Here is a 15,510-nt window from a genome sequence, read left to right as displayed (position 1 = left end):
TTGATTCTCTTTGAAGCAATTGTGAATGGAAGTTCATTCCTGATTTGGCTCTCTGTTTGTCTGTTACTGGTGTATAAGAATGCTTGTGATTTTTGCACATTAATTTTGTATCCTGAGACTTTGCTGAAGTTGCTTATCAGCTTAAGGAGATTTTGGGCTGAGACAATGGGGTTTTCTAAATATACAATCATGTCATCTGCAAACAGGGACAATTTGACTTCTTCTTTTCCTAACTGAATACCCTTGATTTCTTTCTCTTGCCTAATTGCCCTAGCCAGAACTTCCAACACTATGTTGAATAGGAGTGGTGAGAGAGGGTATCCCTGTCTTGTGCCAGTTTTCAAAGGGAATTTTTCCAGTTTTTGCCCATTCAGTATGATATTGGCTGTGGGTTTGTCATAAATAGCTCTTATGATTTTGAGGTACGTTCCATCAATACCGAATTTCTTGAGCGTTTTTAGCATGAAGGGCTGTTGAATTTTGTCAAAAGCCTTTTCTGCATCTATTGAGATAATCATGTGGTTCTTGTCTTTGGTTCTGTTTATATGCTGGATTATGTTTATTGATTTGCGAATGTTGAACCAGCCTTGCATCCCAGGGATGAAGCCCACTTGATCATGGTGGATAAGCTTTTTGATGTGCTGCTGAATCCGGTTTGCCAGTATTTTATTGAGGATTTTTGCATCGATGTTCATCAGGGATATTGGTCTAAAATTCTCTTTTTTTGTTGTGTCTCTGCCAGGCTTTGGTATCAGGATGATGTTGGCCTCATAAAATGAGTTAGGGAGGATTCCCTCTTTTTCTATTGATTGGAATAGTTTCAGAAGGAATGGTACCAACTCCTCCTTGTACCTCTGGTAGAATTCAGCTGTGAATCCATCTGGTCCTGGACTTTTTTTGGTTGGTAGGCTATTAATTATTGCCTCAATTTCAGAGCCTGCTATTGGTCTATTCAGGGATTCAACTTCTTCCTGGTTTAGTCTTGGAAGTGTGTAAGTGTCCAGGAAATTATCCATTTCTTCTAGATTTTCCAGTTTATTTGCGTAGAGGTGTTTATAATATTCTCTGATGGTAGTTTGTATTTCTGTGGGGTCGGTGGTGATATCCCCTTTATCATTTTTAATTGCGTTGATTTGATTCTTCTCTCTTTTCTTCTTTATTAGTCTTGCTAGTGGTCTGTCAATTTTGTTGATCTTTTCAAAAAACCAACTCCTGGATTCATTGATTTTTTGGAGACTTTTTTGTGTCTCTATCTCCTTCAGTTCTGCTCTGATCTTAGTTATTTCTAGCCTTCTGCTAGCTTTCGAATGTGTTTGCTCTTGCTTCTCTAGTTCTTTTAATTGTGATGTTAGAGTGTCAATTTTAGATCTTTCCTGCTTTCTCTTGTGGGCATTTAGTGCTATAAATTTCCCTCTACACACTGCTTTAAATGTGTCCCAGAGATTCTGGTATGTTGTATCTTTGTTCTCATTGGTTTCAAAGAACATCTTTATTTCTGCCTTCATTTCGTTATGTACCCAGTAGTCATTCAGGAGCAGGTTGTTCAGTTTCCATGTAGTTGAGCGGTTTTGATTGAGTTTCTTAGTCCTGAGTTCTAGTTTGATTGCACTGTGGTCTGAGAGACAGTTTGTTATAATTTCTGTTCTTGTACATTTGCTGAGGAGTGCTTTACTTCCAATTACGTGGTCGATTTTGGAGTAAGTACGATGTGGTGCTGAGAAGAATGTATATTCTGTTGATTTGGGGTGGAGAGTTCTATAGATGTCTATTAGGTCTGCTTGCTGCAGAGATGAGTTCAATTCCTGGATATCCTTGTTAACTTTCTGTCTCGTTGATCTGTCTAATGTTGACAGTGGAGTGTTGAAGTCTCCTATTATTATTGTATGGGAGTCTAAGTCTCTTTGTAAGTCTCTAAGGACTTGCTTTATGAATCTGGGTGCTCCTGTATTGGGTGCATATATATTTAGGATAGTTAGCTCTTCCTGTTGAATTGATCCCTTTACCATTATGTAATGGCCTTCTTTGTCTCTTTTGATCTTTGATGGTTTAAAGTCTGTTTTATCAGAGACTAGTATTGCAACCCCCGCTTTTTTTTGTTCTCCATTTGCTTGGTAAATCTTCCTCCATCCCTTTATTTTGAGCCTATGTATGTCTCTGCGTGTGAGATGGGTCTCCTGAATACAGCAGACTGATGGGTCTTGACTCTTGATCCAGTTTGCCAGTCTGTGTCTTTTAATTGGAGCATTTAGTCCATTTACATTTAAGGTTAATATTGTTATGTGTGAACTTGATCCTGTCATTGTGATATTAGCTGGTTATTTTGCTCATTAGTTGATGCAGTTTCTTCCTAGCCTCGATGGTCTTTACATTTTGGCATGTTTTTGCAATGGCTGGTACCGGTTGTTCCTTTCCATGTTTAGTGCTTCCTTCAGGGTCTCTTGTAAGGCAGGCCTAGTGGTGACAAAATCTCTAAGCATTTGCTTATCTGTAAAGGATTTTATTTCTCCTTCACTTGTGAAACTTAGTTTGGCTGGATATGAAATTCTGGGTTGAAAATTCTTTTCTTTAAGAATGTTGAATATTGGCCCCCACTCTCTTCTGGCTTGGAGAGTTTCTGCCGAGAGATCTGCTGTTAGTCTGATGGGCTTCTCTTTGTGGGTAACCCGACCTTTCTCTCTGGCTGCCCTTAAGATTTTTCCCTTCATTTCAACTTTGGTGAATCTGGCAATTATGTGTCTTGGAGTTGCTCTTCTCGAGGAGTATCTTTGTGGCGTTCTCTGTATTTCCTGGATTTGAATGTTGGCCTGCCCTACTAGGTTGGGGAAGTTCTCCTGGATGATATCCTGAAGAGTGTTTTCCAACTTGGTTCCATTTTCCCCCTCACTTTCAGGCACCCCAATCAGACGTAGATTTGGTCTTTTTACATAATCCCATACTTCTTGCAGGCTTTGTTCATTTCTTTTTCTTCTTTTTTCTTTTGGTTTCTCTTCTCGCTTCATTTCATTCATTTGATCCTCAATCGCTGATACTCTTTCTTCCAGTTGATCGAGTCGGTTACTGAAGCTTGTGCATTTGTCACGTATTTCTCGTGTCATGGTTTTCATCTCTTTCATTTCGTTTATGACCTTCTCTGCATTAATTACTCTAGCCATCAATTCTTCCACTTTTTTTTCAAGATTTTTAGTTTCTTTGCGCTGGGTACGTAATTCCTCCTTTAGCTCTGAGAAATTTGATGGACTGAAGCCTTCTTCTCTCATCTCGTCAAAGTCATTCTCCGTCCAGCTTTGATCCGTTGCTGGCGATGAGCTGCGCTCCTTTGCCGGGGGAGATGCGCTCTTATTTTTTGAATTTCCAGCTTTTCTGCCCTGCTTTTTCCCCATCTTTGTGGTTTTATCTGCCTCTGGTCTTTGATGATGGTGATGTACTGATGGGGTTTTGGTGTAGGTGTCCTTCCTGTTTGATAGTTTTCCTTCTAACAGTCAGGACCCTCAGCTGTAGGTCTGTTGGAGATTGCTTGAGGTCCACTCCAGACCCTGTTTGCCTGGGTATCAGCAGCAGAGGCTGCAGAAGATAGAATATTTCTGAACAGCGAGTGTACCTGTCTGGTTCTTGCTTTGGAAGCTTCCTCTCAGGGGTGTACTCCACCCTGTGAGGTGTGGGGTGTCAGACTGCCCCTAGTGGGGGATGTCTCCCAGTTAGGCTACTCAGGGGTCAGGGACCCACTTGAGCAGGGAGTCTGTCCCTTCTCAGATCTCAACCTCCATGTTGGGAGATCCACTGCTCTCTTCAAAGCTGTCAGAGTCGTTTGCGTCTGCAGAGGTTTCGGCTGCGTTATTGTTTACTGTGCCCTGTCCCCAGAGGTGGAGTCTACAGAGACAGGCAGGTTTCCTTGAGCTGCTGTGAGCTCCACCCAGTTCGAGCTTCCCAGCAGCTTTGTTTACCTACTTAAGCCTCAGCAATGGCGGGTGCCCCTCCCCCAGCCTCGCTGCTGCCTTGCCGGTAGATCACAGACTGCTGTGCTAGCAATGAGGGAGGCTCCGTGGGTGTGGGACCCTCCCGGCCAGGTGTGGGATATGATCTCCTGGTGTGCCTGTTTGCTTAAAGCGCAGTATTGGGGTGGGAGTTACCCGATTTTCCAGGTGTTGTGTGTCTCAGTTCCCCTGGCTAGGAAAAGGGATTCCCTTCCCCCTTGCGCTTCCCAGGTGAGGCAATGCCTCGCCCTGCTTCAGCTCTCGCTGGTCGGGCTGCAGCAGCTGACCAGCACCGATCGTCCGGCACTCCCCAGTGAGATGAACCCAGTACCTCAGTTGAAAATGCAGAAATCACCGGTGTTCTGTGTCGCTCGCGCTGGGAGTTGGAGACTGGAGCTCTGCTTGTCTTCAATATTTCATTGGCTATTCTCTGTCTTTTGTCTCTCCATATAAATTTAAAAATCATTTTGTTGATATCCCCAAAATAACTACCTGGGGTTTTTCATTAGCATTGTGTTGAATCCATAGACCAAGCTGGGAAGAATTAGCATCTTGACAATGTTGAGTCTTGCTATCCATGAACATGGAATATCCCTCCATTTATTTAGTCCTTTGATTTCATTCATCAGTCTCGTTTTCCTCAAACAGGTCTTGTACATATTTTGTTAGATTTATACATGATAATTTCATTTTGGGGAGTGCTAATGTAAATGGTATTGTATTTACAGTTTCAAATTCCATTTGTTCAGGGTTAATATATAGAAAAGTGAGAAATTTTGTATATTAACCTTGCATCCTGCAACCTTCCTATAATTGCTTATTAGTTCTAAGAGTTTTCTGTCAATTATTTTGGATCTTCTACTTAAACAATGTCATCTGTGAACAAAGGAAGTTTTTTTTCCTTTCTAATCTATGTATCGTTTTCCTTGATGTTCTATATCAAGTTCCCCTCTCTTCCTAGTTTGCTAAGAGTTCTTATAATGAATTGGTGTTGAATTTAGAAAAGTGCCTTTTCTGCATCTGTTGATATGATCATGTGATTTTTGTTAGCTACTTGATGTGATGGGTTACATTAACTGATTTTCAATTGTCCCAGCCTTACCTGGGATAAATCCTACATAGTCATAGCATATAATTCTTTTTATACACCTTTGAATTCAATATGCTAATATCTTGTTGAGGATTTTTACACCAACGTTTAGGAGAGATATTATAGTTTTCTTTGTAGTCTTTGCCTGGCTTTGGTATTATGGTAATGCTGGCTTAATGAAATGTGTTAGAATATATTCCCTCTGCTTATAATTTCTTCCTTAAATGTTTGGAAGAATACACCAGTGAGCCCCTCTGGGCCTAGTGCTTTCTGTTTTGGAGTGTTATTAATTATTGATTCAATTTATTTAACAAATATAGGCCTCTTCAGATTGTCTATGATCCATTTTAGTTCATTTTTAAATACACTGAGGGATATGGGTCAATAATCATTTTTTTTCCCATATGGAAGTCCAACTATTCAAGTACCATTTCTTTTTTTAAGCTTTTCTTTTTTATTATTATTTTTTAAGACAGGGTCTCTCTATGTTGCTCAGGCTGGCCTTGAACTCCTGGGCTCAAGGAATCCTCCAATCTCAGCCTCACAAATAGCTGAGATTACAAGCATTCACCATTTATGCCTGACTTCAATTACCATTTCTTGAAAATACCATCCATTTTCCATTGAAACGCCTCTGCACCTTTGTAAAAACTCCAAATGCCCATATATATTTGTTAATATGGTTTTAATGTTAAACTAAGTATACATTCTTGGGAGAAATCCCACGTGGTCATACTGTACTATTTTTAAAAATACATACTGCTAGATCCAACTTGCTTTGCTTTGTTTTTGTTTTTTGAGAAAGGGTCTCACTCTGTTGCCCAGGCTAGAGTGCAGAGGCATGATTTAGGCTCACTGCAACCTCTGCCTCCTGCCTCCTGGGCTCAAGTAATCCTCCCACCTCAGCCTTCAGAGTAGCCAGAACTACAGGCATACACCACCATGCTTGCCTAATATTTTAATTTTTTTGTAAAGTCGAGGTCTCACGACATTGCCCAGCATGGTCTTGAACTTGTGGACTCAAGGGACCCTCCTATAGTGCTGGGATCACAGGCATGAGCCTCTGTGCCCAGTCAACTTGCCGAATTTTGTTAAGAATGTTTGCATCAATGTTCATGAGAAATACTGGTAATTTTATTTATTTATTTTGAGATGGAGTTTTGCTCGTTGCCCAGGCTGGAGTGCAATGGCATGATCTCAGCTCACTGCGACCTCCACCTCCCAGGTTCAAGTGATTCTCCTGCCTCAGCCTCCCGAGTAGCTGTGATTACAGGTGCTCGCCACCTCGTCTGGCTAATTTTTGTATTTTTAGTAGAGACGGGGTTTCACCAGGTTGGCCAGGCTGTTCTCAAACTCCTGACCTCAGGTGATCCGCCTACCTCGGCCTCCCAAAGTGCTGGGATTAGAGGCATGAGCCACCGTGCCCAGCCCAAGAAATATTGGTAATTTTCTTGTAATGTTTTGATATGGTTTTAAAATTAGGGGCATGGCAACCTTATAAAATGAATTGAAATATATTTTTTCTCTTCTGTTTTCTGAAAGAATTTGTGTAGTATTGGTATTATTCCTCCCTAAATGTTTGGTAGACTTTGCCAGTGAAGACTTTGAGGTCTGATGCTCTACGTGAAAGTTTTAAACTGCGAATTCAATTTCTTAAAATGACTTTGGGATATTAGTATCTTTTACTTCTCCCCTTATCAACTTTGGCAATACACTTGTCTTTTTTTCAGTTGTCAAATTTATTGGCATAATGTTGTCCATAATGTATTTATTTGCTAACTTACTATCTGCAATGATAAGCTTTTTTTTTTTTTTTTTTTTGAGACGGAGCTTTGCTCTTATTGCCCGCCCAGCCTAGAGAGCATTGGCGTGATTTCGGCTCACCGCAACCTCTGCCTCCTGGGTTCAAGCAATTCTCCTGCCTTAGCCTCCCAAGTAGCTAGATTACAGGAGTGCACCACGACGCCCGGCTGATTTTGTATTTTTATCAGAGACAGGGTTTTACCATGTTGGTCAGGCTGGTCTCAAACTCCTGACCTCAAGTGATTCACTCACCTCAGTCTCCCAAAGTGCTGGGATTACAGGCATGAGCCACCGCATCCGGCCCTCTTTAATTTCTAATATTAGTAATTTGTGTTTTCTTTTTTCCTGATCAGCTTCCTAGGAGCTTAGTAAAATTGATTAATCAATTTTATTAATCATTTTAAACAAGAAACTTTTGTCCTTTTCTCTATTGCTTATCTGCTTTCAATTTTATTGAATGTTGCTCTTATGTTTATTACTTTCCTCTATTTCCTTTGCATTTCATTTGCTTTTTCTAGTTTCTTGAGATGAAAGCTTATTCACTATTTTAAGCCTTTCACCTTTTTAAATACATGTGTTTAAAGATATACTTTTTAATCTAAGCCCTGTTTTATTTGCATCTGACAAATTTTCACATACTGTGTTTTCATTACAATTATTTTTGAGTATCCACTGTGATTTTTAAAATATATATTTTGCCAATTATTTTAAATGTGCATGTCTGACTTTTATGGACAGAAAACACTTTTTCTCTCACTCTTACAAATAAGGTCTTGATGTATTGCCCAGGTTGGCCTCAAACTACTGGGCTCAGGCAATCCTCCTGCCTCAGTCTCCCAAGTAGCTGGAACTAGAGATGCATGCCTCCACACCCAGCTTTGTGACTTTTTTTGACCCAAACGTACTTGCAAACTGTGTTGATTTATAATATTGGGAGTTTCTAGTTATACTACTATTGATTTTTAAATTTAATTCCATTGTGATAAAAACTCTGGGTGAAATCAAGCTTTTGAAATGTACTAAGAATTGTTTTGTAGCCCAGTATAGGATCTATATTGGTAAATATTTCATATTTATTTGAAAATAATGTATATTCTGCAGTTGTTGGTTGTAAGATCCCATAAATGTAGATTACATTTTTACTATTATTGTCCAAATTTTATGTTATTTTTTGAATGACAATTCAGTATGAAAATCTTTTTCCCCTTTTTGCTTGTTTTGATAATTTCAATCTATCTCTGAATCTACTAATCCTTTTTCTGCTATATCTAGCTTTTTGTTAAGTCCATCCAACGAATTATTTCTATATTTTAGTTCTAAAATTTCCATTTAGTGTTTTGAGTTTCAAGTATTTTGCTGAAATTCTCCACTGTTTCATTGATTTTGTTTATCTTTCCTTCTAAATTCTTTGACACATTTATAACGTGTTCTTAAAGTTTTTGTTTACTAAAATACTAGTATCTGGGTTATCTGTGATCTGCTTCTATTGACTTTGTCATGTAAGGATCACATTTTCCTGCTTCTTCCATTATGTTTTTTATATCAGACATCTGTGTACAAAAGATCAACAGAGCCTAAATAATTTTCTCAGAAAGAACATGCCCTTTTCCTCTGTCTTGCAGCAAGAATGAGGGTCTGAGTTATTTTATTTATTACAGATTTGCCTGCAAGGGTTCTGAGTTGCTACTTCTGTTAGTTTTGCATTACCTCTAGCATCAAAGTTTGAAAGAGGGATCAAGCTCCTTTCTCGAGTCAGGTTTTGTGATTTCATCACCATGAGGCTACAAGACTTTGCTTGGTTTCACAGCCCAGCCCCTAGCTTCCTATGCCATTGCTTATTCAGAAAAGTTCCACTGAAAAGAAACTAATGTGTGGGGAAAATTAATTCTGTATTTGGGACTCATCCAGGCCCCAAATGCCAAGATACTTCTTGTGTAGCTGTTACTACAAAATTTTCTCCCCTATAACAGGCTATTTCCATTCCAAAATGACCGCAGTCATTAGTCAATTCAACTAAGAATATTCCTTTCCTCCTTAAACGTGTCAACAGTTCTCCAATGACTTTCAAGTCAAATATGGTCTTTTAATTTATCCAGTATTTTTTCATTATTATGGCAGAAGTAATGGTCTTCAGCAACTTTCTGTAGCTAACCAAAAGTGGAACTTCTGCTTTATTTCTAGCTTGATGCCACGTTATTAGGTACATGTAAATTTATGATTGTTATATCTTCCTTACATCATTTTTGAAATGTCCCTTTTTTTGTAATAATGCTTTTTGTCTCAAAGCCTACTTTGGAATTTTACTTTCAACTGTTTTCCTGTCCTTATATTTAGAGTGGTTTTTGAAAAGCAGTATATTGTTTTTTTCCAGTGTGACAATATTTTAGTTGAATTGCTTAGTCCTTTTATATTTAAAGTAGGTATAGTTTATTAGCTTTTTAGTTACACATTTTTAGTGCTTACCTTTGATACTGTAATATATATCCTTAGTTTACTAAAATATAACCAGTAATTTTATATCTTCTCTGCTACCTGCAAATTCCAGTAGCAACTGAAACTCAGCTTCAGTAGTGAGCTTCTCATTCACTTCTATCTTGGTGATGTTGTTGTCTATTTCCACATGAGATTATAAAAACTGAAACATCTTTTTAAAATCTATTACGCTACAGCACCTTACATACAATAGAGGTACAGTAAAATGGTGGCTGAGGCTGGGTGCAGTGGCTCATGCCTGTAATCCCAGCACTTTGGGAGGCCAAGGCGGGTAGATGACTTGAGGTAAGGAGTTCGAAACAAGCCTAGCCAACATGATGAAACCCCGTCTCTACTTAAAAAAAAAAAAAAAGCACAAAATCAGCTGGGTGTGGCGGTACATGCCTGTAAACCCAGCTACCTGGGAGGCAGAGGCAGGAGAATTGCTTGAGCCCAGGAGGTGGAGGTTGCAGCAAGCTGAGATCATGCCACTGCACTCGAGCCTGGGCAACAAGAGTGAAACTCCATCTCAAAAAAAAAAAAAAAAAAAAAAAAAAAAAAAAAGGCTGAACAGGCCAGTTTACCCATTAAAAAAAAAAAAAAAAAAAGAAAGAAAATTCCATGATCAGAGGCTATACTACACTTTCGGGCCCCAGCTCACTTTGGCCCACAGTTCTCCCCATACACACACAGGGAGAAAGATACTGATAACAAGACCACTACAAAACTGTGAACTCCGCAGTCTTCCATATACCCACTCTTACTTTCCTCTGACTTTGACCCCTTCAGTGACCTTTGTTTCCTCATATTTTTGGTTGGTAGCTGTCTATAGAAAAAAGGATTCATATATGCTTGGTGTAAAGCTTATTTACACTATAGTTGGCCCATTTCTTACTATGTCATGAAAGAACTTTTCTCCTGTAAAGGAAGTGAGGGGCATTAGTAAGTATATGGGGAAGGTCTTAAAGGGATCTTGCTCTTTTTAAAATCATGCCATGCCTAACACTAGGCACTCTGGGAGCATGGGGCAAGGTTTGGGTCTGTTCCCTGATGGGTATGTGTGTGTGACACAGAGAGAGACATCAAGAAATTAGAGAAACGTCAGGAAGGAATTACTATTAAGACTCAACAGGGTGGCCAGGTGTGGTGGCTCATGCCTGTAATCCCAGCACTTTGAGAGGCAAAGGTGGGCAGATCACTTGAGGCCAGGAGTTTGAGACCAGCCTGGCCAATATGGCAAAACCCCGTCTCTACTAAAAAATACAAAAATTATCCTGGTGTGGTGGCACGGCACCTGTGATCCCAGCTACATGGGGGGCTGAGGTGGGAGGATCGCTTGAGCGCAGGAGGCGGAGGTTGCAGTGACCCTTATTCCACTGTACTCTAGCCTGGGCGACAGAAGGAGAGCATGTCTCAAAAAAAAAAGTCAATAGAGGCCAGGTGGAGTAGCTCATGCCTGTAATCCCAGCACTTTGGGAGACCACAGCAGGAGGATTACTTGAGCTCAGGAGTTCAAGACCAGCCTGGGCAACCAGGAAGTCGAGGCTGCAGTGAGCCATGATCGCACCACTGCACTCCAGCCGGGGTGACAGAGCAAGACTTTGTCTCAACAACAACAACAAGAGTGTCTACAAAGTGAGAAGAGTAAACAATTTAATGAGATGTCCATATGAAAATATTAATTGCAGTTATTAAAAACTGCTTGCCATTTCAAGCAAATTAGCATGCAACAAAATAAGTATGTGCATCAATGACTTTCAGACCTTTCTTCATAACCATAGGTTTCTATGGCAATGCTTCAGGTGACAGGCTCCAGAACCCCACTTCCTTTCACCTAGGCCACTCCTCTCCATCTACTCATAAGATCTTATATGAAAGAAAAAATTTCACCAAAGATGATTTTAAAAGAATAGGAACCAGAGGCAAGGAGGAAAATAATTTGTATATTGTTTACATGAAGGATTAACTAAAATCAAATTTGTGATTTTATTAAATATTTTTCAACTCTGAAAAAAGTAGCACAGTAAGGGACACAGCTTGACCAGTTATCAAAACACAGTATAAAGCCTCCATAATTAAAATAGCATGGTATTGACACTTAAATGGACAGATTACTAATAGAACAGAATAGAAAGCACAGAAGTAGATATAATTACACACAGGAATGGGGGTTTTAAAAGTGCCTTATAAAAGTAAAAGAGCTGAATTATGAAATGATCCTTTACAGACAGAAAAATGAGAAAGCCCCCAAATTCTTGGAGGAGGAAGGCTCTGAATGGAATCTTTACTTTCCCTCTTTCTATCCATGGTGTTGGATTTGCCCGAGCTAAAATAAAATGCACTCACTGTAACTTTGTGTTCCTTTCTAAATTCAAGTAATTTGGGGCAGCCGGACAGCAGTAGAGTTTCTGCTTCATTAAGCCTCCATTCACCACCAAGCTCTTCAAAGCACCCCCTCCTCCCCAGGTCTGGCCCTCAGCCTCAGGCTCTGCATCTCTCCTGCTGTGGGCCAGTTGTTCCTGGACTGTAATGTAAAGGCTCTTCAGAGGCCACAGGCTCTTCCCAACCCTCACCAAGGCCTAAGTCCAGATATATATGAAAGCAGAAAGCTGCTCTATGTGTGGCTAGCACTCCACCTGGATTTAAGCCCCAGAATTCGGATTGTTCTGAGGGCGGTGTGGTTATCACAGAATTTTAAAACTCACCAGGTTGTTCTAATATGTAGCTAAGATTGAGAGCAGCCACTTTACATTTTTAGCTCTTTCTCTCCATGAATTTTGGTAAATCATTCTCTGATGATGTGTGAATAAAAGAATGTTAAGTAAAAGCATTTATAAGCTACAGTGTTATGTATTAATATCACAACCTTCAGAGTGGGGAGAACACAGGGTGAATTTGAGGAGGGATGCTCACATTTTAGCTGCTAATCAGCAGCACATTTGTGCTAGGAACACAGTGAGGCCTTTTGTTACAAATGTTGATTTCAGATCCATCTATCTCCTTTCATGTTTCTTCTAACAGCTCTATTGTGGCAAATTACAGAAAGTGCTGATGGTCTCTCACTGGTATTCTTAGGTGAGCACGTTTCATAAGGAAGTATCCCTGTTAGCCAGCCGGAGTTGGAGGGCTTCCCCTCCACAACCCTCTCCCGCAAGAAAGCACAAAAAGATACTCTTTTTGAGCAGCCATGCATTCTGTTTCTGTATCTTAACGTAAAAGCATGCTAACCTGTCCACAATCCCTTGGGGGTCACCTTTTAAAAGTATTTTTGTAGTTAACTTTGTAATATTTTTAAATTTCTACACTTTGTATTTAACTTTTAATTTAAACTTCAGTTATTTAAAAATATGTTACACTTATTTTAATTCATCAGTTCACATCAGTGGTTTTTAAGTTACCTGTACTAGCCTTTAGTATCCAGTTTCATTTACACATTAAAAAATAATATACACTGAATTTTATAAATTTCTATCTTGCTTAGTACAAAGTTTTATTTAAAAACTATCATGTGCTGCAGAAGAAGGAATTCAGGTTTGAGTTTTACAAAATTTATTCTAGTAGTAAGAAAAGCTCCTGATTTATAGATTTCAGTTATCCTCTAATTTGCCTTCAAATCCTAAAGGATTAGAAGAGGAAATGGGGCAAGGGACCTCAAGAGGAAAGTTTTGCAGACCTCTTAGGTTCTCCCAGGGTCTAGAAGTCCATTTTGAGGTCATATATATGTATTTTACTTGTGCAATTTTATATTTTGTTTCTCCCTGACAGGACTACGTACACTTATAAGCAGGGATCGGTACAGTTCTTAGATGCTCCCATAAAAATTCAGCACCATGCTAAGTACAGGGTAGGGTATTAGTAAATAATTCTTGCAGGCCAGGCGCAGTGGCTCACACCTGTAATCCCAGCACTTTGGGAGGCCGAGGTGGGTGGATCACAAGGTCAGGAGTTCAAGACCAGACTGACCAACATGGTGAAACCCTATCTCAACGAAAAATACAAAAATTAGCCGGGCCTGGTGGCACACACCTGTAGTCCCAGCTACTTGGGAGGCTGAGGCAGGAGGATTGCTTGAACTCAGGACGTGGGGGTTGCAGTGAGCTGAGATCGAGCTACTGCACTCCAGCCTGGGCAACACAGCAAGACTCCATCTTGAAGAAAAAAAAAAAAATTCTTCAACTCAGACGAGGCTTTACCATTAAGTTGAAGAAGTCCAAGCTCTACAGCCCCTTCAAAGGCCCCAGGAAAACTCTAGCAATGTATTTACCTGGTCATGTGTATACAAATACAGATAATTGTAGAAAATGCAGCATATACAATTATAAACAAATGCACTATTATTTTTTCATAGGAATTGTGAAAAACAATTTATCGGAATGCCTGTGTTTTCCAGGCACAAACCTGTAGTGGTATTGAGGTAGGAGAATGGGGTCTGGAGGCAGGGAACATAAGGCCAATTCATGCTGACTTCCTAGAACTAAATCAAATGGAAACACTTCAGCTATGACAGGAAATAGCCTCTCCATTTACATAGGGCATACACTAAACAAATGACTCTGTCATCTTCATTTACATAGTGTGTACACCAAGTAACCAATGGAAACCTCTAGAGGGTATTTAAACCCCAGACAATTCTGTAACGGGGCTCTTGAGACCCTATGCCTGGGCCCGCTCCCACCCCGTGGTGTGTACTTTCATTTTCAATAAATCTCTGCTTTTGTTGCTTCATTCTTTCCTTGCTTTCTGTATTTTGTCCAATTCTTTCTTCAAGATGCCAGCAACCTGGACACCCTCCACTGGTAACAGTACTACAAACAGCAGATTTGTGAAACTGCATGCTCTTTAAGTTCTTATCAACTGTTCTAGAAAAATGAATTATCTTTTGTTGTCACTATAGAAAATATTTCAAAATATGAAGACACACTCAAGAAATGCAATAATACAAACAGTACATTTGAATACCTTTACCTCTCTTTAGAGCTTAAAACACTATCCCCTTTCAGCTCTTAGACCTTCAAAGGAAATAAATTGGTGATGGTATTGCCAAGTTAATAAGAGCAATTAAAATGTAACCTGGCAGTGCAGTTACTGTTCTTCCAAGAGATGGCAGGGCCTGATGGGAAACGTCTTGGGTTGAGTCAGTTTGGAGTCTTAATTATTCGATTTTTAGTGAACAGTATGTGGCCTGATTTCCCTTTAAAAAATAACAAGTTAGGAGGTGAAAAGATTTCTGCCCTGTATTCCTCAGGGGATTCTGGAGTGTAGCTTTTTGGGGGAAAAAGTTACATAAAAGACGTTTTAATATCCCTAAAAAAGTCAGCACCCTAATACAAACAGTACGTTTGAATACCTTTACCTCTCTTTAGAGCTTAAAACACTACCCCCTTTCAGCTCTGAGACCTTCAAAGGAAATAAATTGGTGATGGTATTGCCAAGTTAATAAGAGCAATTAAAATGTAACCTGGCACTAGTCACAAAATAAGTAAAATGTAGTAAGTTTATCATACACAAAATACATTCAATTACAAAATATACTAATGAGCAGTTTAAAACCAGGTTGATTTCAAACTAGAAATTCAAACCGAGTGAAATGTATGAATGAGCTCATGCTGGCAAATACTTCGACGCCGTTGGTCTCATAATTTTATCAGCTTGCATTGTTTCACTGCTTTTTACATTTTTAGTTGCATTCATGGTCCTACTGAGGAGGCGAAATGTTCGTATTTGGGCTTAAGTAGGGGCTAGGAAAGTGAGAACCATTTATGTCAACCTAAGATTTAATAATTAGATAATTTCTATCCATTTCCATTAATTAAAAGGTAGTATAATAGCACTTAGTAAGTGCTCAGTATTGCTCTGATAGCTTTACAGATATTCTAATCCTTAAAACTGACAAACCCAAAAGGAAAGCACTCCAATTAAACTCATTTTACACAATAGGAAACTGGAATACAGAATAATTAGGTAACTTTGCCAAGATCATACAAGCAACAGAGAAGGCGGCAGAATTCAAACTCAGGCAGTCTGGCACGGAGCCCATGCTCTTAACAATGACCTCACTATCCTGGCTAGACCCTGCTCAAAAATCTTAATTTCAATTCCAAGTGAGGTGGAACATCTGGTTCAGCTTCCATTCTATTCTCCTTCCAGAAACATCATCCCAAACCATAGAACACT

At 39.5% G+C, this 15,510-nt stretch overlaps 1 protein-coding gene across 2 annotated transcripts in view; it reads right to left on the bottom strand.

Annotated features, from left to right (window-relative positions):
• The window catches only part of LOC105499676 (protein inhibitor of activated STAT 2), a 165,272-nt gene that overhangs the window by 21,737 nt on the left and 128,025 nt on the right, over window positions 1-15,510 (bottom strand). Inside the window, exon 14 of one of the 2 annotated variants that reach the window (XM_071085413.1) lies at window positions 11,309-13,810. The exons of the other annotated variant lie outside the window; for it this stretch is intronic. Coding sequence (XP_070941514.1) covers window positions 13,805-13,810 — 6 coding nt within the window. The 3' untranslated portion in view covers window positions 11,309-13,804. Of the gene's footprint in view, window positions 1-11,308; window positions 13,811-15,510 lie in introns of those variants that run through there. 2 annotated transcript variants of the gene reach the window in all.

This window comes from Macaca nemestrina, chromosome 19 (assembly GCF_043159975.1).
Source record: "Macaca nemestrina isolate mMacNem1 chromosome 19, mMacNem.hap1, whole genome shotgun sequence".
NCBI classification, from domain to species: Eukaryota; Metazoa; Chordata; class Mammalia; order Primates; family Cercopithecidae; genus Macaca; species Macaca nemestrina.
The sequence above is the reverse complement of the archived record's forward strand: the minus strand, read 5'-3'. Positions and strand labels throughout refer to the sequence as shown.